Here is a 26,044-nt window from a genome sequence, read left to right as displayed (position 1 = left end):
AATTTGTCGCAGAATTACCAGCCTCTGACTTGCTCAGGTAGCCGCATCAGTTACTTAAATGGTCCGGTTGAGTTTCTGATCAATGTTAAACCTCAGGATGCTGATAGCTGGGGTTTCAGAAATCATAAGCTGTTGCCCGTTAGAGGGAGATGATCAGATTCTCTGATATTGGAGATGGTCATTGCCTGGCACTTTGGTGGTGTGAATGTCACTTGCCACTTACCAGCCCAAATCTGAGTGTTATCCAGGTCTTGCTGCATGCAGACATGGATTCCTCAGTAGCTGAGGGCCTGTGAATGGTGCTGAACATTGTGCAATAATACTCCTCCTTTAAAAGATGCAATATTCTCTGCCTCAGCCATTCCCTATGGCTACGCATTCTGTGCTCCAACTACCCTCTGTGTAAAGAAATATCTCCTAACCTCACTTTGTCACTATTTTAAATTGGTGAATCCACCTCACTGACTCCTCAACCAGGGGACCTCAACCTTTCCCTATTCACTCTATCAAAGCTTCACATTTTCTCTTGGCCTTTTTTCCCTGAGTGGAAATAGGTAAAGTTTCTCTTCATAACTGTAGTTTTTCAATGCTGGCATTATCCTGGTGAACCTACACTGTGTGCGCTACATGGCCTTAAATTTGTTTCTACAATGGGACACTAAAAACTGTACACTGCCTCCAATGGCAGCCCAACCAATGTTTTGTACAAATTCATCGTTATTCTTTTAATGTCTGCTTTGTCCCAGTTTATAAAACCCCAAAATCTGCTCTCCTTTCTTTATAGCTTTCAGGGAATGATAAGCTTTAAATTCCGTGGTTTTCCAAGAATCTCCCTGTAACATGAATGAGTCACCATTGAAAGAGGAAGTGTTGGGACTGGCAGCTGTCAGAAGCTTTGGGATATCGATGATCTTAGACACACTCTGAGGTGCATTGAGGATGCCAAGATGCACCCTCTCCCCTTTCTCTCTGTGTCCAGTAATCTGCCCTTGTCAGCCTAACTAATCTGAATTGACACACTCTGATGGTTTAACTAGTGAATTGACTCTCTGCACTGTTATGAATGGTGAGTTTATCATATGTATGTTCAATGACACCTTGTCCTTTCCTGGTTAGATTGGAACAGAGGGATAGAGAGAGAAAAAAAGAAACCTGAAACACTTCATTTAGTTAATATAAATTATACCAGCAAAATAAGAAATGAGAAATCTGTACATTTTTTTAAAAAAGGTGTAAATGATGCATAGTATTTCAAATGAATTACAAATTGCAACACATTGTTGGACAATTCACATTGTTCTGCGTTTAATTTCAAAGAAAATAGCGTCTCGCCCCGAAACTTCCTGTGAGTTTCATGAAGTTGCTGTCTTTGTGCATTAATCACCCATTAAACTTGCCAATAATAACAGCATAATGGCATGATTATTGTCAATGGCTGTCAATTAACCCCTCTGGCCCAGAAAGTGAACAATTATAAGTGTGAAGTCTCATTCCTTTAGGTATTGAATTTTTGCTGGAGAGTTAAACCAAATTTTAAATTGTGTTTTTTTTTGTACTTTGTCTTGTTTTTCTCTCTCTTGAATCCACCTTTCTTCCTTCTCATCATTTTTCTTTCTGTGAATAAGTTGACTGAAATTCACCATCCTTCTCAGTCCTTTCTCTCTTTATTTCTCAATCCTTACATTTCATTGGTTAAGGAGGTAGATTGTTGGCCTGTTGTACACCAAGGTCCCAGATACCCCATTGCCCTCACTGCTCTGTTTTCACCTTGCACTTCCAGTAACTAAAGGGTGCAGGAACAAATCTAAATATTTGTTTGGTGGTACAGAAGCTGAGTATTGCTGAAAAAGACATTTTGTTAAAGCTTTTCATCTCGCACTCACCAGGGCAAGTCACAAGAATACTGTTCCCAGGTGCATTCTCCATGGCAACACCTCTACCAATCAGAGTTCGCTTGCCAAACAATCAGCACTCTCTTCTCATGCAGTATAAATGTAAATAGTAGGGCATGCCATAAGACACTCTGTACATTTTTATGTAGGTCCAATTTCCTTGGTTTGATTTACACAATTACACTGAAATTTGCATTGGTTTTTACATCCCTAGCCAAGCTACAAGTACAGCTACAACACTGGCATCTACCCGGCTATGTAGAAAATTGCCCAGGTATGTCCTATACACCAAAAGCAGGACAAATCCAACATAGCCAATTACCACCCCATCAGTCTACTCTCAATCATCAGTAAAGTAATGGAAGGGGCCATCAACAGTGCTATCAAGTGGCATTTGCTTAGCAATAACCTGCTCACTGACGCCCAGTTTGGGTTCCGACAGGGTGGCACTCAGCTCGTGACCTATTACAGCTTTGGTTCAAACATGGACAAAAAGCTGAACTTCTAAGGTGAGTTGAGAGTGACTCTCCTTGACATCAAGGCCACACTTGACCGAGTGTGGCATCAAGGAGCCCTAGCAAAATTGGACTCAATGGGAAAGCTCTCCACTGGTTGGAGTCATACCAGCACAAAGGAAGATGGTTGTGGTTGTTGGAAGTCAGTCATCCCAGCTCCAGGACATCAATGCAAGAGTTCCTCAGGATAGTGTCCTCGGTCCAACCAACTTCAGCTGCTTCATCAATGACCTTCCTTCCATCATAAGGTCAAAAGAGGGGATGTTCGCTGATGATTGCAAAATGTTCAGCACCATTCGCGACTCCTCAGATACTGAACCAGTCCATGTCCAAATGCAGCAAGACCTGGACTATATGCAGTCTTGGGCTGACAAGCGGCAAGTAACATTTGCATCACACAAGTGCCAGGCAATGACCATCTCCAACAAGAGAGAATCTCACCATTGCCCCTAGACGTTCAATGGTATTGTCAAAACTGAATCCTCCACTATCAATAACCAAAGGGTTACCATTGACCAGAAACTGAACTGGGCTAGGCATATAAATACTGTGGCTACAAAAGCAGGTCAGAGGCTAGGAATCGTGCAATGAGTAACTCACCTCCTGACTCCCCAAAGCCTGTCCACCATCTAATCTACAAGGCACAAGTCAGGAGTATGATGGAATACTCCCCACTTGCCTGGATGAGTGCAGCTCCCACAACACTCAAGAAGCTCGACACCATCCAGGACAAAACAAGCCACTTGATTGGAATCCCATCCACAAACATTTACTCCCTCCACCACCGACGTACTGTAGCAGCAGTGTGTACCATCTACAAGATGCACTGCAGGAATTCACCAAGGCTCCTTACACCTTCCAAACCCACGACCACTGCCATCTAGGACAAGGACAGCAGATACATAGGAACGCCACCTGGAAGCTCCCCTCCAAGTCACTCACCATCCTGACTTGGAAATATATCGCCGTTCCTTCACTGTCGCTTGGTCAAAACCCTGGAACTCCCTCCCTAACAGCACGGTGGGTGTACCTACACCACATGGACTGCAGCGGTTCAAGAAGGCAGCTCACCACCAACTTCTCAAGGGCAATTAGGGATGGGTAATAAATACTGGCCCAGCCAGCAAAGCCCACGTCCCGCGAATGAATAAAAAAAATACACATGAACACTCGGATTTTACTTTCTAAAGCAAGGAGATATCCGACTTCTCTTTTCAGAGTAATCCTTATGACACTCGATTTCAGATTACCTTACTGGAAAATTGAATGAGTTTTATGTGTGGGTGATTGTTCAGCAACAGGAGTGACCTGGCTGGTTTGTAGATGGATTATGTGTGGATAATCACTCCATTTATCCCTAACCTTAAAGCGTACATAGGGGATGATGACATTGGGTGTGTAAACCTCCAGTAGCGGACAATTCTTAGACAATATAAACATTCAATCTTCCAGTTAAATTACTTGATCCACAGTGTCATAAAGATTTCCTTGAAAAAGACACCAAAATATTTTGTTGCTTTGGAAACCAATCTCAATGTTTGCTTAGAACTTATCTAAACAAAAGCGGCCATAATAAAGTACAAGTTCAGAAAGTATCTGTTGCCCTTATCTCAGATGAAGGTGTGTGGCGCCAGACACCGACTACTAGGGGAAATGATAAGGTAAAGCTGGAGGGAGTGATTGATTGGCACCAAGCATAAAAGTCTGTGGAATGTAGAAAGAGGATTCTAGGCTTTAGAATCGGTCTCCTCTACATTGGAGAGACCAAACGCAAACTGGGCGACCGTTTTGCGGAACACCTGCGGTCTGTCCGCAAGAAAGACCCAAACCTCCCTGTCGCTTGCCATTTTAACACTCCACCCTGTTCTCTTGCCCACATGTCTGTCCTTGGCTTGCTGCATTGTTCCAGTGAAGCCCAACGCAAACTGGAGGAATAGCACCTCATCTTCCGACTAGGCACTTTACAGCCTTCCAGGCTGAATATTGAATTCAACAACTTTAGATCTTAAACTCCCCCTCCCCCCATCCCCACCCCGTTTCTTCTCCCCCCTCCCCGCTTTTTTTTCAATAATTTATATAGATTCTTCTTTCCCCACCTATTTCCATTATTTTTAAATCTAAACTAAAACCTTGTTAGTCTTTCCACCCCACCCCCACTAGAGCTGTACTTTGAATATCCTGTCTTCCATTCTTAATTAGCACTTTTCTCAGACAAATATCACCACCTTCAACACCTCTTTGACCCTTTTGTCTGTGACATCTTTTGATTATCTGCTCATCTCCACAATCACCACACCCTCAATGTGTCTCTCCCCCCCCCCCCCCCACCCACACCCCCCCACCCCCCCCCCACCCACCTTAAACCAATTTATATTTCTCCCTTCTTCTAACTATGCTCCAGTTCTGCCGAAGGGCCATGAAGGCTCGAAACGTTAACTGATTTCTTCTCCGCCGATGCTGCCAGACCTGCTGAGTTTTTCCAGGTAATTCTGTTTTTGTTTTAGAAATAGAGGCTTTGCGAACAAAAGCAAGTTATGATAAACTTGTGTAAAACTCTGGTTCGGCCTCATTCTGGACACTGCCCTTTAACAAAGATGTGAAGGCTTTAGAGAAGGTGCAGAAAAAGATTACAAGAATGGTTTCAGGGTTGAGGGACTTCAGCTACATGGATAGATTGGAGGAGCCGGGCTGTTTCCCCTTGGGGGAATATTTGCTGGAGTGGTTGGGGAGGGTTTAAACTAAAATGGCAGGGGGATGGGAACCTACGCAAGGAGTCAGAGGAGGGGGAATCAAGGACAAGAACAAAGGACAGAAAGGGGAATAAGAAAAGTGATAGGCAGAGAAACCAAGGGCAAGAATCAAACAGGGCCTCAGTGAAAAATAGTGGGAACCGGGCAAGTAATGTTAAAAAGGCAAGCCTTAAGGCTTTACACCTTAACTGTGAGGAGCATTCGCAATAAAGTGGATGAATTAACCGCGCAAATAGGTGTAAACAGGTATGATATAGACGGGATTACGGAGACATGGCTGCAGGGTGACCAGGGATGGGAACTGAACATCCAGGGGTCTTCAGTATTTAGGAAGGACAGACAAAAAGGAAAAGGCGGTGGAGTTGCATTGCTGGTTAAAGAGGAAATTAACGCAATAGTGAGGAAAGATATTAGCTCCGATGATGTGGAATCTGTATGGGTAGAGCTGAGAAACACTAAGAGGCAAAAAATGTTAGTGGGTGTTGTATATAGACACCCAAATTGTAGTGATGGTGTTGGGAATAGCATTAAACAGGAAATTAGAGATGCATGCAATAAAGGAACATCTGTAATTATGAGTGACTTTAATCTGCATATAGATTGTGCAAATCAAATTAGTAACAATACCGTAGAGGAGGAATTCCTGGACTGTATACAGGATGGTTTTCTGGGCCAATACGTTGAGTAGCTAACCAGAGAACAGACCATCCTAGACTGGGTATTGTGTAATGAGAAAGGAATAATTGGCAATCTAGTTGTGCGAGGCCCCTTGGGGATGAGCAACCATAATATGGTAGAATTCTTCATCAAGATGGAGAGTGACGTAGTTGATTCAGAGACTAGGGTCCTGAATCTTAATAAAGGCAACTACGATGGTATGAGACGTGAGTTGGCTATGATGGATTGGAAAATGTTCCTTAAAGGGGTGACGGTGGATAGGCAATGGCAAACGTTCAAAGAGCGCATGGGTGAACTGCAACAATTGTTTATTCCTGTCTGGTGCAAAAGTAAAATAGGAACGGTGGCCAAACCATGACTTACAAGGGAAATTAGAGATAGTATTAGATGCAAGGAAGAGGCATACAAATTGGCCAGAAAAAACAACAGACCTGAGGATTGGGAGCACTTTAGATTTCAGCAAAGGAGGACCAAGGGATTGATTAAGAAGGGGAAATTAGAGCATGAGAGTAAGCTTGCAGGGAACATAAAAACTGACTGTAAAAGTTTCTCTAGGTATGTGAAGAGAAAAAGATTAGTGAAGACAAATGTAGGTCCCTTACAGTCTGAAACAGGGGAATTTATAATGGGGAACAAAGAAATGGTTGACCAACTAAATACATACTTTGGTTCTGTCTTCACAAAGGAGGACACTAATAACATACCAGAATTGTTGGGGAACACAGGGTTTGGTGAGAGGGAGGAACTGAAAGAAATCAGTATTAGTAGGGAAATGGTGTTGGAGAATTTGATGGGATTGAAGGCCGATAAATTCCCAGGGCCTGACAATCTACATCCCAGAGTACTTAAGGAAGTGGCCCTAGAAATAGTAGGTACATTGGTGGTCATTTTCCGAGATTCTGTAGACTCTGGAACAGTTCCTACGGATTGGAAGGTAGCTAATGTAACCCCACTATTTAAAAAGGGAGGCAGAGAGAAAACAGGGAATTATAGACCAGTCAGCCTGACGTCGGTAGTGGGGAAAATTCTAGAGTCCATTATAAAAGATTTAATAGCTGAACATTTGGAAAACAGTGGCAGAATCGGACAGAGTAAGCATGGATTTACGAAAGGGAAATCATGCTTGACAAATCTACTGGAATTTTTCGAGAATGTAACCAGTAGAGTTGATAAGGGGGAGCCAGTGGATGTGGTTTATTTGGACTTTCAGAAGGCTTTCGACTAAGTCCCACATAAAAGATTAGCATGTAAAATCAAAACACATGGGATTGGGGGTAGTGTATTGAGATGGATAGAAAACTGGTTGGCAGGAAACAAAGAGTAGGAATAAATGGGTCTTTTTCCGAATGGCAGGCAGTGACTAGTGGGGTACTGCAGGGATCAGTGCAGGGACACCAGTTATTCACAATATATATTAATGATTTATATTAATGAGGGAGCTAAATATAATATCTCCAAATTTGCAGATGGCACAAAGCTGGGTGGGAGGGTGAGCTGTGAGGAGGATGCAGAGATGCTTCAGGGTGATTTGGACAAGCTGAGTGAGTGGGCAAATGCATGGCAGATGCAATATAATGTGGATAAATGTGAGGTTATCCATTTTGGTAGCAAAAACAGGAAGGCAGATTATTATCTGAATGGCTGTAAATTGAGAGAGGGAAATGTGCAACGAGACCTGGGTGTCCTCGTACACCAGTCACATAAGGTAAACATGCAGGTGCAGCAGGCGGTAAAGAAGGCAAGTGGTTTGTTGGCCTTCATAGCGAGAAGATTCGAGTACAGGAGCAGGGATGCCTTGCTACAATTATACAGGGCCTTGGTGAGACCACACTTGGAATATTGTGTGCAGTTTTGGTTTCCTTATCTGAAGAAGGATGTTCTTGCTATGGAGGGAATGCAGCAAAGGTTTACCGGACTGATTCCTGGGATGGCGGGACTGACATATGAGGAGAGATTGAGTCGGTTAGGATTATATTCGCTAGAGTTTAGAAGACTGAGGGGGGATCTCATAGAAACCTATAAAATTCTAACAGGACTAGACAGGGTAGATGAAGGAAGGATGTTCCCGATGGTGGGGGAGTCCAGAACCAGGGGTCAGAGTCTGAGGATATGGGGTAGACCATTTAGGACTGAGATGAGGAGAAATTTCTTCAGCCAGAGAGTGGTGAGCCTGTGGAGTTCGTTACCACAGAAAGTAGTTGAGGCCAAAACGTTGTATGTTTTCAAGAAGGAGTTAGATGTAGCTCTTGGGGCGAAAGAGATCAAAGAGTATGGGGAGAAAGCGGGAGCAGGCTATTGAGTTGGATGATCAGCCATGATCATAATGAATGGCGGAGCAGGTTCGAAGGGCCGAATGGCCTACTCCTGCTCCTAGTTTCTATGTTTCTACGTTTCTAAGACTGAGGGGAGATTTGATAGAGGTGTTCAAAATCAGGTGTCTGTACAGAATACAAAGGGAGAAACTGTACCAATTGGCGGAAGGGCCAAGTACCAGAGAACTTCAATTTAAAGCTTTGGCAATACAAGCAAAGGTGACTTAAGGGGAAACTGTTTCACGAGGTGAGTGGTTAGGATCTGGAATGCATTACCTGACAGTCTAATCTGGAGGCAGATTCAACTGGAGTTTCCAAAAGGAAATTGGATAAAAGCCTGAAGGAATAAAAATTGCAGGGCTATGGGAAAGGATGGAGTAGTGGGGCTAACTAAATTGTTCTTACAGAGAGCTGGCATGGGGGTGACCGGCCGAATGGTCCTTCTGTGCTGTAACCATTCAATCATTCCATGATCCTAAGATAGACTGAAGGAGCGATGGACCTCATTGGCCAGTGAGAGAAAACAAGACATGGCAGATTGGCTCAGAGAGACTGTTGAAAGTCTGGTGTGGTTAACACTACTATTCTAAGAATATTCTAAGTTTGTTGCAGGGCGGGCCTTAATTGGCCCCACCTGCGTGAAATCGCGGTGCGGACCTGATCGCGGGCGGTGGGCAGCTGAGCCCGTCCGGCGAGAGAAAAATTCTGGCCCTAGTGTCAGTAATGGTGACCATGAAATTACTGCATTGTTGAAAAAATTTGTCTAGTCCACTAATATATTTTAGGGAACGAAATATGCTGCCTTTAGCTGAAGACCTACCTGTGATCCCAGACCCACAGCAATGTGGTTGCCTCTTAAAGATACTCTGAAATGGCCGAGCAAACCACTTGGTTGCATTCAAGAAGGTGGCTCACCATCACTTTCTCGAGGACAATGAGGGAGGGGCAATAAAGGCTGGGCTTGCTAGCTACACCCACGGCCATGAGTTAATAAAAAGTATATATGTAGAAGGTGGAGGTGAAGTAACAGAGCTTCTGGCTTTATTTTCCTCTCCCTGCAGTGAGTTTGCTGCTATTTGGAGGGTGCCAGAAGAAGATCATAAGCTTAGTTCCCAGCTCCTCTCAGGATGGAAGGCGTGATACGGCCTTTAGATGGTTAACTCAAGTTGACTTTAACAATGTAATAAAGGCGAAGGATAATTGAGTTTTATTAAGGTCAAGGAGTTATAAAACCTACATGTGGAATCAAGCTACGATTTGTCTGCTGAAAAGTTGAGGAATGTTGATGTTGGGGATTACAAAGCCTTCATTTCAGGTATCCAATGCAAGTTAGAGCACGTGGTACATGGAAAGTAAAACTCGCTGCTCTTCACACGGCAATTTGTCTCATCCACAACTTTAGAAGCCCACATCCTACTCTACCAGTCTGCCTGTCAACCACACCAGACTTTCAATGGTCCCCCTGAGCCAATCTGTCTTGTCCAGTTTGGTATAGTTTCATGTCATGGGCCCATGAGGAACTAGATTTAAACCCAAGTGTCAGAAGTGAAAGGCTAGTTTGTGACCATTACATTGCTTAATCCCTCAGCAAACTGTGTTGATAGTTGTGTTTGCTCTGACCTAATTGCTCTTGACGTAAGTAGTGCAGTGGTTTATAATAATGGAGTGCTTTATTATGATGAGGTGGTTTGTAATGACAGGAAGGTTGGAAATGATGTGAATGTTTGGAATAACAGTAAAGTTTGTAATGATGGGAATAGAAGAATATAAGAACAGGAAGAGGCCATCTAGCCCTGGAGCCTGTTGCACCATTCAATGTGATTATGGCAGACCTGTGATCTAACTCCACATACCCACCTTTGCCCCACCCCTTCATAACTTTGGAAAACAAAAAAATCTTATTAAGCTCAGCTTTAAAATTAATAATTGACCTAGCATCAATTGCCATTTGCGGAGGTAAGTTCCAAACTTCTACATGTAGAAGGGTTTCCTAGTCACTCCTATACCCCCTAGTCTGAGACTCCCACAACCTGTGGATGTAATTTCTCTTTCTTTATCCTACTGGTTCTCCTTAATATCTTGAAAACTTAAATCAAATCACCCCCTTAACCCACTAAATTCCAGCAAAAACATCCCTAGTTTGTGTGATCTTTCCTTGTAATTTAACCCTTGGAATCCAGGTATCATTCAGGTGAATCTACACTGCACTCCCTCCAAGGCCCATATATCCTTCCTAAGGCATTGTGCCCAGAACTGGGCTCAGTAACTCCAGGTGTGGTCTAACCAAGGCTTTGTGAAACTGAAGAATGACTTCTACCCCCTTGTATTCTGGTCCTCTTGATAGAAAGGCCAACATTCCATCAGCCTTCATGATTATTTTCTATACCTCATCATGACATGTTATGATCTACATACCCAGACCCCCAAGTTTCTTTGGACTTCCATGGGTTCCAGCATTTGTTTCAATATCCAGAGGGTGCCCTGTTCTAACATTTTCGGTCCAAAGTAGATGACTTCACATTTGCATTGAAATCCATTTGCCACAGTTTTGCCCATTCATTAATCTATCAATATCTCTTTGTAATTTTTTGCTTCTATCTACACTATGTATAATGACCAAGGAGGGGATTTACACATGGGGGCGGGGGGCATGGTTGAGGTACTAAATGAATACTTTGCACCTGTCTTTACCAAGGAAGAAGATGCTGTCAAAGTCATAGTGAAAGAGGAGGTGGTTCACAGAATCACAGTGCAGAAGAGGCCCTTCGGCCCATCGAGTCTGCACCGACACGTGAGAAACATCTGACCTACCTACCTAATCCCATTTACCAGCACTTGGCCCATAGCCTTGAATGTTATGATGTGCCAAGTGCTCATCCAGGTACTTTTTAAAGGATGTGAGGCAACCCGCCTCCACCACCCTCCCAGGCAGCGCATTCCAGACCGTCACCACCCTCTGGGTAAAAAAGTTTTTCCTCACATCCTCCCCCTAAACCTTCTGCCCCTCACCTTGAACTTATGTGCCCTCATAACTGACCCTTCAACTAAGGGGAACAGCTGCTCCCTAACCACCCTGTCCATGCCCCTCATAATCTTGTACACCTCGATCAGGTCGCCTCTCAGTCTTCTCTGCTCCAACGAAAACAACCCAAGTTTATCCAACCTCTCTTCATAACTTAAATGTTTCATCCCAGGCAACATCCTGGTGAATCTCCTCTGCACCCCCTCCAGTGCAATCACATCCTTCCTATAATGTGGTAACCAGAACTGCACACAGTACTCCAGCTGTGGCCTCACCAAGGTTCTATACAACTCCAACATGATCTCCCTAATTTTGTCATCTATGCCTCAATTGATAAAGGCAAGTGTCCCATATGCCTTTTTCACCACCCCACTAACATGCCCCTCCACCTTCAGAGATCTATGGACAGACACGTCAAGGTCCCTTTGTTCCTCAGAACTTCCCAGTGTCATGCCATTCATTAGTTGACACTGGATGGCCTAAAAATTGATGATGAGGAGGTTTAGAAAAGGTGGCTGTACTTAAAGTGGATAAGGCACCGGGACTGGATCGAATGTACCCAAGGATACTGAGGGAAGCCATGATGGAAATTGCAGAAGCACTGGCCATAATGTTCCAATCCTCCTTAGAGAATGGTGCCAAAGGACTGGAGAATTGCAAATATTCAAAAAAAACGGGCGTAGCAACTACAGGCCCATCACTTTAACCTCGGTGGTGGGAAAGATTTTAGAAATGATAATCCAGGACAAACTTAACAGTCATTCGAACAAATGTAGATTAATTAGGGAAAGCTAACATTGGATCAAGGGCAAATTGTGTTTGATTAACTTGAGTGAATGTTTTGCTGAGGTAATAAAGAGGGTTGATACAGTGTGCACGGACGTTCAAAAGTGTCACACACTGGGCTTGTCATTAAAGTTGAAGCCCGTAGGTTAAAAGAGACAGTTGCAGCATGGATACAAGACTGACTGTGTGAGAGGAAACAAAGAGAAGTAGTGAATGGTTGTTTTACAGACTGGAGGAAGACATAGTGGAGTTCCCCAGGAGCTGCTGTGAGGACTATTTCATAATGACCTGGGATTTCAAAATTTGCAGATGACATAAAACCTGGAGGTCTTGTGAAATGTGATGAGGGTAATGATAGACTTCAAGACATGTGGCGGATGAAACATTATGCTGAGAAATGTAAAGTGCCCAAGATCTGGAGCAAACTGTCCGGATACTTATTGGAGAGAATTTTCCCCCTGTTGGGGAGGGATTGTGCGGGGGTGGGCGCGGACCTGACTGACGCCCCCAATCAAGTCCGCGCTGCCATTTACATGGGCAGGCCAATTAAGGCACACCCGGAAGGACTGGAGGGTGGAGGGTTCCCTGAGTCGGGAGTGCGACGCACAACAGAGCACAGAGCTGCCTCAGGGAGATTAGTTTTAAGTTTTAAAAATTTCAATAAAGAAAAAGGTTGGACGGGCAGCTTTCTCAATGGCGTTAATTAGTTAATTAATGGCCTTAACAGGCCTTTGACAGATTGGCGGCTGAATCGGCTGTGCGCCCGCCGAACTGAAATTCTAAATGACACGTGGTGATGTCAGGACGAATGCCCAATGTCACCCTGTGTCAGTTTATGCCTTGGCAAGCAGGCCCCGCCCCCCGCTCGCCGAGCCGAAAATTCTCCCCATTGTCCCAAACTAACACGAACCACACGGTGTTGGATGCAAAAATAAACAGCAACCCCTTCCCCCTCTGTCCTGAATCCCCATTCGCACCAAATCCCCACTTTTGCATTTGATTCACACGACACTCTTCTCACAACCACTCAGTGGAAAGCTTGGTAATAATGGAAATGTTTGCAATGACAGGAAAGTGAAAGATGGAAAACGTTGGTCTATAAATGCGTGAATTATAAAAATGGGGAACTGCCACGGCAAATAGAATCTGAAATGCGTGGTGGGGTTTCTGTAGGATTTCACCCAATTCAAATTATGTCTATTTACAGCGTCATTCATATCATATTAAATTATGCTTTCTTTTAGTTCCATTTATAGAATAGTTAGCCTCTCTAGATCTTTTCATTGAGAACTAATGGCACTACATCAGTTGTCTCAATTTCACAGCTCTCCTCACATGTCCTAACCTTCCTCCCTCTGAGTTTGCAACACTATGCGCTCTCATGTCCAATCTCTAATGTCATCAAACTGGCTGACGGTGTTAGCTGACTGTCCGCATACGGACTCGAAACGTTAACTCTGTTGCCCTCTCCACAGATGCTGCCAGACCTGCTGAGTTTTTCCAGCATTTTCTGTTTTTGTTTTAGGTAGGTTGGGGTTCTTCTCCTTGGAACAGAGGAGGCTGAGGGGAGGCTTGATTGAGATGTACAAAATTGTGAGGGGCCTGGATAGACTGGATGGGAAGGGCCTGTTTACTTTAGCAGGCAGGCCAGTGACTAGGGGGCTTAGATTTAAAGCGATTGGTAGAAGGACTAGAGTGGAGATGAGGAAAAAATCTTTTCACCCAGAGGGTTGTGGGGGCTCTGGAACTCAGTGCCTGAAAGGGTAGTAGAGCCAGAAACCCCCCAACTCACTTAAAAAGTTTCTGGATACACACCTCAAGCACTGTAACCTGCAGGGCTATGGACCAAATGCTGGAAAGTGGGATTAGGCTTGGCGGGGCGGGGGGGGTGGGGGACTCGTTTTCTGGCCAGCACAGACACGATGGGCCAAATGGCCTCATAAACTCATTATGTGTCATAAACCTCCTGTGATTCTATGATCAATTTTAAAATTAGTAGAAAGAAAGAAGAAACACTTAACATTTATATCGTGCATTCCATGACTTCAGGACGCCCCAAAGTACTTTCCAGACAAAAAGGATAAGCCTTTACTTACACCCAGGTTGTTCATGTGTTTGAGTATCCGTAGTGACAGACGGCTGTAATTGTGGTTTCAGGATAAAATGGAGTAGAAGGATCAAACCATGTCAGGTATGTCTCAGTGTTTGTGGGTCTGCTGTAGGCAATTCTCTTGTGTCCATTTGTAAGGCTTATTCAAACACTTCCACCTCTTCAGGCTCCAGCAGGGACTCGGGCTGCGACACAACTGAATCTGAAGCACAAGCTGAGCCTCAAGCCAAAGTGTGGAGTAACGTAGCCAAATCCCACCTGGAATCATGTTCCCAATCTTACAGAGACCATCAAGAAAACATAGTGAAGGTTTTACCAGACAGGATCCAATGTGGGGTAAGTTATTAACCATCATACGGGTGTTAAGCTTCAGCCCATATGTTTCTGTTTCGCGGAAGATGAGTTGCAGCAAAACGTAAAACGAAATAAGATACTGGTGCTAACTTCATGCTTTCGATCGTGCAGAGCGGCTCTCAGTCAAATAGAATTCAGCAACATACACAATGTAATAGGTCAGCGTAGACAGTATAAGCACATGCTAGAAGGCGGCAGGGAGTGAGGTCTGCAGGGAAGCTCAGTGTTACAGGGAGGAAAGGACTCAGGACTGAGAAGAGCCCAGTATCCAAGGGGAGAGAGTGTAGGTCAGGGGAAACCCAGTGTTGGGGGAGGGGAAGGGGTGGTGGGGGGAATTGTGTGGTGAGGGGAAACCCAGGGTTGGAAGTACAGACAGCCCTCAGGGTCCTCAGACTCGCCTCCTTAACCATTTGTTAAACTTATACACTTCAATAGGCCTCGACTCACCATGGTTTCTACGATCCACATCCACAGTTCGAGAGCTCCATGCCCCTCATTGCTCTTATTTGTGTGGCAGGTGTTTTCAAGGCCTTCCTCAGCGTCCCCAGGCCTATCCTCAGATCCGGCCTGTTACTTGGTTTGGTCTATTCAATGCACCTGATCCTCTTCATTCCTTTCTGCCTATACTGGCTCACAGGCCTGACTCCCAGAAGTTTGGCCAGATCCACTCTCACGGTCTCTGCCCTGTGCATGTTCCACCTGATGCTTTCTCTCCATGATCCAGGTACCGATCTCAGCCCTCACGCCAGTTGCCGCATGCTTGCTGAACACCCTGAACTTTACCAAGTTTAAGAATGCAGGACTGAGTACATCAGTTTAACAAAGCCTGTGAGACCCACACAGAGACACTGGAAGATATTGGATCATAGGGACAGGAGGAGGCTGTTCAGCTAATTGAGTCTGCTCTGCCATTGCTTCATATCTGTGGACATCCTTTCCTCATAAAAAATCTATTGCTCTCTGAGTTGAAAGTTCCAATTGAGAACCCATAGCCTTTCAGGGAAGCAAGTTCCAGATTTCAACATTTTTGTGTGAATGGGTGTTTCCTGATTTCACTTCAAAATGATTTAGTTCTAATCTTAACATTGTACCCATCATTCTTGACTCCCCCTCCAAAGGAAACAGGTTCTCTGCATCAACCCTTTGAATTTCGTAACCATTTCAATTAAATCACTCCTCAATCTTCTATACTCCAGGGAATACAAGCCAATTTTATTCAACCTGTCCTCATAATGTGGGACTCTCTCTCTCTCTCTCTCTATATATATATATATATATATATATATATATGTGGACAAAGAATGGGAAAGCTACTGAACAGAAAGCGAGAAATACCCACAATGAGAAAAGTGTGTGTAAGTCATGTTGGGAATAAGAGAATAATAGAGAAAGGCTCAAAGGAAGAATGAGTGAGTGAGAAAGAGGCAAAGAAAACATTATAGGAAGAGAGAAAACGATGTTCTTATTCCAAGAGAACAAATTATTAGAGCTTTATGTTCTTAAATATAACCTGGTTAGAATTGCCCCATGTATCTTCTAGACGAACTCCTGTGATATTTGGTCAGATCACCCCCTTTCCAACGATGACCAATACATTCCCTTGTGATGCCGCAATGTGCTGAACATTCTCAATACAGGTATCTTTTTTTAAATTTCAGGTACCACAGCAGATGTTTGTTATTCTAAAGGTTAAACTGGACACCAAAGTGAAGAGTGAAATTGACTTTGTGTCTGGTGCGAAGGCTGCTGTCCGGGTTCCAGCAACACTTATCAATGAGTACACAGTATCTGCGCAAGCGCCAGGTAAGACTCAACTCTGAGAGAAACGGTCCTCAAGTGTTCAGTTTTAATTATTGTGTTTGAGCCAGTTCTTTATTCCCAGTTCATCCCTCATCTCCTGTTGTACAATTCCCGATTGGAACCTTGTAATAACTGACTCAAAGTACAAGTATATCCCCAATTACTGCAGCAGTGAACTCTTTAAAAAAAGCCCCAGCAAGTTACTTAAGTATAGCCTCCTTTTCATGAATCCATTCTGTTTGTCATTTCCCAAAAGACACATAGGTGTAAGAAATGGAATAAAAGTGGCAGAAGGAGATTTAAAGAGGTGACTGTCAATCACGGAAGACTCATCAGTTTTAATTTCTAGACGGTCTGGATGTACAGGGGTAAGCTCCCACTTTGGGGCAGGAGCAAATGTCAGTAAATTGCCCACTCCCATTCATTGATGTTTCTGTACATTTCACTGGACAGAAGTCACAATCTGGGGGATGTGCACTATTCTGAAATGCCCTGGACTTACCTTATTTATGTACACTGATTAACCAACATCTTTCTGGATGTTTACACCTATTGAATGCTTTCTTGTGGTTTACCTAAATAGGTGGCTGGAGTGCATATGACACTGGTCTGGCAAACCAGCAGATATAGGTTCACAATCCCATCATGACAACGTGTGAAACTGAATTCTGTAAATAATTCATGAAAGAACAAAGAACAAAGAAAAGTACAGCACAGGAACAGGCCCTTCAGCCCTCCAAGCCTGCGCCGATCATATTGCCTGTCAAACAAAACATTTTGCACTTCCGGATAAGATTCCCATCTTATTCATGTATTTGTCAAGCTGCCTCTTAAACACCACTATCGTACCTGCTTCCACCACCTCCTCTGGCAGCGAATTCCAGACACTCACCACCCTCTGCGTAAAAAACTTGCCCCGCACGTCTCCTCTAAAGTTTTCTCCTCTCACCTTAAATCTATGTCCCCTAGTAATTGACTCTTCCACCCTGGGAAAAAGCTTCTGACTATCTACTCTGTCCATGCCACTCATAATTTTGTAAACTTCTATCAAGTCGCCCCTCAATCTCCGTTGCTCTAGTGAGAACAATCCGAGTTTCTCCAACCTCTCCTCATAGCTAATAACCTCCAGACCAGGCAGCATCCTGGTAAACCTCCTCTGCACCCTCTCCAACACTTCCATATTCTTCTGGTAATGTGGCGACCAGAATTGTACGCAATATTCCAAGTGTGGCCTAACCAAGGTTCTATACAGCTGCAGCATGACTTCCCAGCTTTTATACTCAATACCCCTGCTGATGAAGGCAAGCATGCCATATGCCTTCCTGACTACCTTATCCACCTGCGTTGCCACTTTCAGTGACCTGTGGACTTGTACACCCAGATCCCTCTGCCCGTTGATGCACTTAAGGGTTCTGCCATTTACTGTATATTTCCTATCTGTATTAGACCTTCCAAAATGCATTACCTCACATTTGTCCGGATTAAACTCATCTGCCATTTCTCCGCCCAAGTCTCCAACCGATCTATATCCCGTTGTATCCTTTGACAATCCTCTTCACTATCTGCAACTCCTCCAACCTTAGTGTCGTCTGCAAACTTACTAATTAGCCCAGTTACATTTTCCTCCAAATCATTTATGTATACTACAAACAGCAAAGGTCCCAGCACTGATTCCTGCGGAACTCCACTAGGCACAGCTCTCCATTCAGAAAAGCACCCTTCCACTGCTACCCTCTATCTTCTATGACCAAGCCAATTTTGTATCCATCTTGCCAGCTCACCTCTGATCCCGTGCGACTTTATCTTCTGTACCAGTCTGCCATGAGGGACCTTGTCAAAGGCCTTACTGAAATCCATGTATATAACATCCACTGCCCTTCCATCGTCGATCATCTTTGTCACTTCCTCGAAAAACTCGATCAAATTAGTGAGACACAACCTCCCCTTCACAAAGCCATGCTGCCTCTCACTAATACACCCATTTGCTTCCAAATGGTAGTAAATCCTGTCACGAAGAATCTTCTCCAATAATTTCCCTACCACTGACGTAAGGCTCACCAGCCTGTAATTTCCTGGATTATCTCTGCTACCCTTCTTAAACAATGGAATAACATTGGCCATTCTCCAGTCCTCTGGGACCTCACCCATAGCCAGTGAGGATACAAAGGTTTCTGTCAAGGCCCCAGCAATCTCCTCCCTTGCCTCCCTCAGTACTCTGGGGTAGATCCCATCTGGCCCTGGGGACTTATCCACCTTAATATTCTTCAAGACGCCTAACACCTCCTCTTTTTTGATCTCAACATGATCCAAGCTATCTACACACTCTTCCATAGACAAATCAACCGCTAAGTCCTTCTCTTTGGTGAATACTGATGAGAAGTACTCATTTAGTATCTCTCCCATTTCTCCTGGCTCCACACACAGATTCCCACCTCTGTCCCTGAGTGGGCCTACCCTTTCCCTGGCTACCCTCTTGCTTTTTACATATGTATAAAAGGCCTTTGGATTTTCCTTAATCCTGGTTGCCAATGACTTTTCATGACCCCTTTTAGCACTCCTGACTCCTTGCTAAAGTTTCTTCCTACTTTCTTTATATTCTCCACGGGCTTCATCTGTTCCCCCAGCCTTCTAGTCCTTACAAATGCTTCCATTTTCTTTTTGACTTATCTCACAATATCCTTCATTACCCAAGGTTCCTGAAACTTGCCATGCTTATCCTTCATCCTAGCAGGAACATGCCGGTCCTGAATTCTTATCAACTGACGTTTGAAAGCCCCCCACATGTCAGTTGTTGAGTTGCCCTCAAACATTCGCCTCCAGTCTAGATTCCTCAGTTCCAGCTTAATATTGTTATAATTAGCCTTCCCCCAATTAAGCACCTTAACCCGAGGACTCCTGTTATCCTTATCTACCAGTACCTTAAAACTTACTGAATTATGGTCACTTTTCCCGAAATGCTCCCCTACTGAAACTTCGACCACCTGACCGGGTTCATTCCCTAATACCAGGTCCAGTATTGCCCCTTCCCTAGTTGAACTATCTACATATTGTCTCAGGAAGCCCTCCTGGATGCATCTTACAAATTATGCACCATCCAAACCCCTGGCACTAAGTGATTCCCAGTCAATATAGGGAAAGTTAAAATCACCCACCACAACAACCCTATTGCTTTTACATCTTTCCAAAATCTGCCTACATAACTGTTCCTCAATCTCCTGCCGGCAATTGGGAGGCCTATAGTAAACCCCCAACATTGTGACTGCACCCTTCCTATTCCGGAGCTCTACCCATATTGCCTCGCTGCATGAGCCCTCTGAGGTGTCCTCCTGTCGTACAGCTGTGATATTCTACTTAACCAGCAGTGCAACTCCCCCACCTCTTCTACATCCCTCTCTATCCTGCCTGAAACACCTAAATCCTGGAACGTTTATCAGCCAATCCTGTCCATCCTTCAACCAAGTCTCTGTAATAGCAATAACATCATAGTCCCAAGTACTAATCCAAGCTCTAAGCTCATCTGCCTTGCCTGTTATACTTCTCGCATTGAAACAAATGCATTTCAGACCCCCAGTCCCACTGTGTTCAGTAATTTCTCCCTGCCTGCCCTTCCTCTTAGTCCTACTGGCCATATTCATTAGTTCCCAGTCATTTATTTCACCTGCTGACCTATTGCTCTGGTTCCCAACCCCCTGCCATACTAGTTTATGGAAAGATCTGGGATTATTTTTGTTATTCATTCATTTGAATGCAGGCATCATTGGCTAGGCCAACATTTATTGCCCAAATCTATTTGCCCTTGAGAAGTTGGTGGTGAGCTGCCTTCTTGAACCGCTGCAGTCCATGTGGTGTAGGTACACCCATAGTGCTGTTAGGGAGGGAGCTCCAGGATTTTGACCCAGCGACAGTGAAGGAACGGTGATATATTTCCAAGTCAGGATGGTCAGTGGCCTGGAGGGGAACTTCCAGGTGATGGTGTTCCCATGTGTCTGCTGCCCTTGTCCTTCTAGATCATAGCAGTTGTAGGTTTGGAAGGTGCTGCCTAAGGGGCCTTGGCGAATTCCTGCAGTGCATCTTGTAGATGGTACACACTGCTGCTACTGTGCGTTTGTGGATGGGGTGCCAATCAAGTGGGGCTGCTTTGTCCTGGATAGAGTTGAGCTTCTTGAGTGTTGCTGGAGCTGCACTCATCCAGGCAGGTGGAGAGTATTCCATCACACTCCTGACTTGTGTCTTGTAGATGGTGGACAGGCTTTGGGGAGTCAGGAGATGAGTTACTCTCCGCAGGATTCCCAGCCTCTGACCTGCTCTTGGGATTGCTATAAAAAGAAACCATAACCATTGTTTATGAATGTTCGTTAGAGGCGGGAACCTCCACAATCCTTTACCTGGTTCAACTTACATGTGACTCCAGTCCTACTCAGTTGCCCTCTGTGGACAATGAGGTGTGGGCAATAAATGCGGCCTGATTGCTTTTCCCATGTACTTTCTTGAATATAAATGTCCCTGGTGTGCTGTGTTAGCTTGGATTGAACACAATGCTCCACAGGTGATTGTTGCAGGGACTATAGAGCCTTGAAAACTGAAAAACCAAAAAATGCTCGAGACGTTCAGAAGGTTAGGCTGCATTTGTGTGAAAGCAAAGAGAAGCCATTGTTTTGAGTCAAAACAAAGGGTCTGTACCCGGGATGTTAACTGATCTCAGTGCACTTTTCTGTTTAATCTATTTGCAGCATTTTTGGTTTTTGTTTTAAATTTTTGGCATCTGCTGATTTTTGTTCTTTGTTCAGAGTTACCGCAGAGTTAGCTCAGGATGCTCCTCCATAATCCTGTCCAGAATCAGGTGTGATTGCCACTGAGACGAACAGAAAATGTGAGCGGTGAGGCCTAATCCAGCCTCAGCACCTGCTCCTTGCTTCCCTCCACAGGTTTATATTGCCAGGAGGGTCACTGGCCTCTCCTCCCATGCCTGCAACATGTAGATAATGCTGGGCATGGAGTCCGCTGATTTCCCTTCAGTCTGACTGTCCATGTTACTGCCCCTCTTTGGAGAGGGTGAAGATAGGTGCCAGGAAATAACAGCCCTGAGACACCCACTTGAGGAAAAGAGTCTTTTCTCCCTTTATTTCATCCCCAACCTTTACCTGATGAAGACCCTTGTCTTAGCTTAAGGGCTTCTGGGGGTCCTAAACAGTTTTGGGGCTTTCTGCTTCCCATTCTGCAATAAATGTCTGATTCGGCTAAATAAGGTTGCATTTGGGGCTTGGCCTGTTCCTGAGGCTCCAGTTAAACTATATTTTACTGGTTTCACAATCTACTGCACCCGGAAAGAGTTTGAAGAGACTGTTTGCCAGCACTTCCCTCTCCCACACTCATGCTGCCTGTTTATAAAGTTCACTGCTACACAAGAACTCCTGCCAGTTGACATTGTTTACCTGTTATAGAAGTTAGGCAAACTGACCTGTAGCTGCCACATTCAGGTTTCTTATCCTTTTTCCATTTGCTTCCAGTCAACTTACTTGTGTGCTAAGATTCAGTGGTGAGCAGAGTCAGGCCCCAGAAATCCCCTTGCTAGTCTCGTTCAATATCCTGGGATATAAACCCCCAGGCCAGGAAATGTCTCTCCATACCTCTCTGTTGTCCAAAATTACCAGCCCATCGCCAACCTCTCTAAGGCCCTTGGACACATCATTGCTCCTCAACTCTGTGCCCAACACTCACTGTTGGACTATCCAGCTATCCAGTCTGGGTTTTGTCCACTCAGCACCCAAATGGACAGAACATTTAGCTCCTATCAGAGGTTTTCAGTGGTAAATCTAAATTCCTAATGCTCACTGTGTGTGGATGTCAGAGATAGGGCCGCAGTGTTGGAATTCATCAGTGTGGGAGTGCAGAAGCACACAATGACAGTCTCTCCTTCGTGCCAATTCCAGCTCCTCAGAACTTCCTTCTCGTGCGTCTCCAGTACCTTCCCAAACTGCCCCTCTACTTCCTGCTCAGTTCCTACCCTGGGTAAAATACCCTGGATGTTTTGAGATCTAAACCTGTAAACTGCTTTGCTATGAATGATTTTCAAGTATGTTGGGAGGAATTATGATCTCATCCAACGTTTCAATAACAAACACTTGAATCTGAAAATAATTACTGATGAGCAAAATGGGCTGTCGAAATGAGCAGATATTTGGGATAGTGTCATGGCACCTTCCATTGTGGAATAGCTAAAACTTTTGCCTTGTGTTGAACAGACATGCCTTCCGGTTTGGTCACACTCACATTATACTCAGGGGATCTGAAAGTGAGTTCAGCAACTTTAATTTACTATACTGACATGGAAGAAATTGAAAACCTCCTGAAGTATGCCATCAACCCTGTGGAATTCATGTGCCAGGCAAGTAGTTTAATGTTTTTATGTAGCATCTTGGTCACACCGAGCTCTAGGAATCAGGTCTATCCCAGCAACAGAGGGTGAGATGGAGATTTACTGTCGAATGTGGGGTGATGTCAAGAGATTAGAGAAGCAGATTTCCGTGGGGGAAACTAAGGGGAGATGTAATGGAAGTGTTCAAGATCATGAATAGTTTGACAGTGTAAATAAGGAGAAACTGTTTCAAGCAGTAGAAGAATCAATAACCAAAGGCTATTGTTTAGGTTTAAGGTAATTGGTAAAAGAGCCAAAGATGGGGATGAGGAATTTTTATTTATGATGCAAGTTCTTACATTGAGAAATCCACTGCCTGAAAGATTGGTACAAGTAGATTCAAGAGTAACTTTCAGAAGGGAATTGGATAAATAATTAAAGGGGGAATATTTGCAGGCCTATGCGGAAAGAGCAGGGAAATGGAATTAGTTAAAATAATTAGTTAAATAAATAAATAGTTAAATAAATAATTAAAGGGGGAATATTTGCAGGTCTATGCGGAAAGAGCAGGGAAATGGAATTAATTGGGCAGCTCTTTCAAAGACCCTCCTTTTGTACTGTGTATCATTCTATGATCCAAAGATTAACTGAAGGACAATATTCTGTTGTCATAAAACGGGATTGGAAATGTTATTCTAGCATTATATAAACAGTAGAAGCTGAATGGAGTGTGGCTCATTTCAACCACATGGATGGAGCATGTCATTGGACAGAAGGATGGCTATGATTGGTAGAATCTATAGTTTGGTGTCTGCAAGCCTATAATGGAATCAAATAGTGTCTAGGTGTCTGTAGTTTGATCCATCGACATTGGCTGGCTGGTGTTGAACAAAGAGGTTCATGTTGGTTGTGCTTCAAGTCAGTGCCAGAGGATGAAAGATTCAAGGCCTGGTGGCTGTAAATGTGTAATAATTCGGGCAGCATTCTTCCAATTCCCACTCAAAGACATGGCATTATCTCTAATTTACCATAATTGTCAATCGGATCAACGAGATTAGGCAACTGGTGTGAGACATGGAAAAAATATAACGTTGATGCAATACAGTCAGTGTGAGGCACACTGTTGTGGCAGTATCAAGAGAGCTTTCCATCTTACTCCGTGCTGTACCTGTCCTGGGAGTGTTTGATGGGGACGGTGTAGAGAGAGCTTTACTCTGTATCTAACCCCGTGCTGTACCTGTCCTGGGAGTGTTTGATGGGGACAGTGTAGAGGGAGCTTTACTCTGTATCTAACCCCGTGCTGTACCTGTCCTGGGAGTGTTTGATGGGGACGGTGTAGAGGGAGCTTTACTCTGTATCTAACCCCGTGCTGTACCTGTCCTGGGAGTGTTTGATGGGGACGGTGTAAAGAGAGCTTTACTCTGTATCTAACCCCGTGCTGTACCTGTCCTGGGAGTGTTTGATGGGGACAGTGTAGAGGGAGCTTTACTCTGTATCTAACTCCGTGCTGTACCTGCTCTGGGAGTGTTTGATGGGGACAGTGTAGACGGAGCTTTACTCTGTATCTAACTCCATGCTGTACCTACTCTGGGAGTGTTTGATGGGGACGGTGTAGAGGGAGCTTTACTCTGTATCTACCCCTGTGCTATGCCTGTCCTCAGGGTGTTTGATAGGGACAGTGTAGAGGGAGCTTTACTCTGTATCTAACCCCGTGCTGTACCTGTCCGGGGAGTATTTGATGGGGACAATGTAGAGGGAGCTTAGCTCTGTATCTAACCCCGTGCTGTACCTGTCCTGGGAGTGTTTGATGGGGACAGTGTAGAGGGAGCTTAACTCTGTATCTAACCCCGTACTGTACCTGTCCTGGGAGTATTTGATGGGGACAGTGTAGAGGGAGCTGTACTTTTAACCTGTGCTGTGTCTGCCCTTGGTTTATTTGCTGAGACAGTCCTACGACAGAGCTTCTGAGACAGAGCTTCACTCGCTGTCTAACCCAATGCTGTTACCTGGGAACACCCAACATCTGGATACCCAGAATGAAATGTGTTCCAATGCCTTGGTCCCTTGTGCACAAAATTCTCAAGTAGGGTAAAGGAATGAAGTTGCGAGTCAATGTCTGTGGCTGACTCTGGCTGATGAAACAGTTTGTAGATGTCTGTGTTTACAGGAGCTTGCTGTTGACACTAAAATAAAGGACATTAAGAAATGGAAACACTGGAACTGTTGAAAAGGGGAAATCTTGGCCAAGGAAACAGAGGGAGGAAGTATCTATTCTAAGCTGTTATTGAGAGAGCCTGGGAGGCTAATCCTTAGAACGATGCTACATCAGGAGGGATGCAGATTTTATTGTAAGGTTGATGCATAAATGTCAAGTTTGTAAAGGTGTGAAAGTAATTTTTTTGGGGGGGAAGAATGGATTTTAAGACAGTTTGGGCTTAGTGTATAATATACTTGAATAGTTTTGGAATCAGCCAGGGTTTCTGCTCCTGATTTACTCTCTAGCTGTATTGGCTAAGCCAAGGTCAGGCCAGAATAATGTCAGGGCAGGAGATTACACCGATTGGAATCGAGCCAATCTTGTATGATCCTTGACCTATGCAAAGCTGTGGACTATCCAGTTACATCATGGGGAGAATCTTCTCCCCGTTGGGTGGGCTGGGCGGGAGCAAGCGCGGGTGGGCACGCAGCTGATGGCCGCCCGCAATCGGCTGCGCGCCGCCATTTTACGTGAGCAGGCCAATTGAGGCCCACCCAGCGTAATGCACAGCCAGTAGCCCTGAGCGCTCCCTGTGCGGGTGGGGAGAGGAGAGAGAGTCGGGGCCTGCGCTCCTTCACACATGCAGGTGGAAGAGCACAGAAATCTCCCCGAGGCAAGGGGCTGTCTCAGGGAGATTGAGAAAAGTCATAAAAATGTGAAAAATGAAAAAATAAAAAAAATAATTCAGACACATCCCCTCATGTATCATTGTCACATGAGCTGCGACATGTTTATCAGTTTACATGAAACATTTCATTAAATTAATAAACCCTTCATGAAACTTCACCCCGCCCGTGGATGAGGTTCCATGAAAAATGCGAAGGCCGCCTGGGCTCTTCGCCCCCCCCCGCCAGCCTTCAGGTTGGACCGGAAGCCCTGACAAGTACTTTAATTAGTTAATTAATGGCCTTAATAGGTCTTTGACAGTTCAGCGGGCGTGCAGCCGACTCCACTGTGCACGCCCGACATCATCGCGCGTCATTTTATGCGTCGGCGAGCGGGGCCCACTCCCCGCACACCGACCAGCAGATTCTGACCCATGGGTAGATCTTTCCATTCCAGCGATTGGAGCGTAAGGTTCAGCTGGGAATTTCAGTACAGCTCTGAGGGTGTGCTGCACTGTTGGAGTTGCCGCTTTTTGGATGAGACATGAAGCCACGTCTGCCCTCTTGGGTGGAGGGAAGAAGTCCCATGGTATTATACTGGAGAAGGG

The 26,044-nt window shown here is 44.6% G+C and overlaps 1 protein-coding gene across 2 annotated transcripts in view; it reads left to right on the top strand.

Moving 5' to 3' along the window:
• The window catches only part of pik3ap1 (phosphoinositide-3-kinase adaptor protein 1), a 121,543-nt gene that overhangs the window by 41,123 nt on the left and 54,376 nt on the right, over positions 1–26,044 (top strand). For both annotated transcript variants that reach the window (XM_078530543.1, XM_078530545.1), the window contains exons 3-5: positions 14,232–14,401; positions 16,078–16,222; positions 22,462–22,604. In XM_078530543.1, coding sequence (XP_078386669.1) covers positions 14,232–14,401; positions 16,078–16,222; positions 22,462–22,604 — 458 coding nt within the window. The remainder of the gene's footprint in view (positions 1–14,231; positions 14,402–16,077; positions 16,223–22,461; positions 22,605–26,044) is intronic.

Source organism: Cetorhinus maximus, chromosome 27 (assembly GCF_964194155.1).
Source record: "Cetorhinus maximus chromosome 27, sCetMax3.hap1.1, whole genome shotgun sequence".
Classification (NCBI taxonomy): domain Eukaryota; kingdom Metazoa; phylum Chordata; class Chondrichthyes; order Lamniformes; family Cetorhinidae; genus Cetorhinus; species Cetorhinus maximus.
This window is presented reverse-complemented; position numbering and strand designations above follow the sequence as displayed.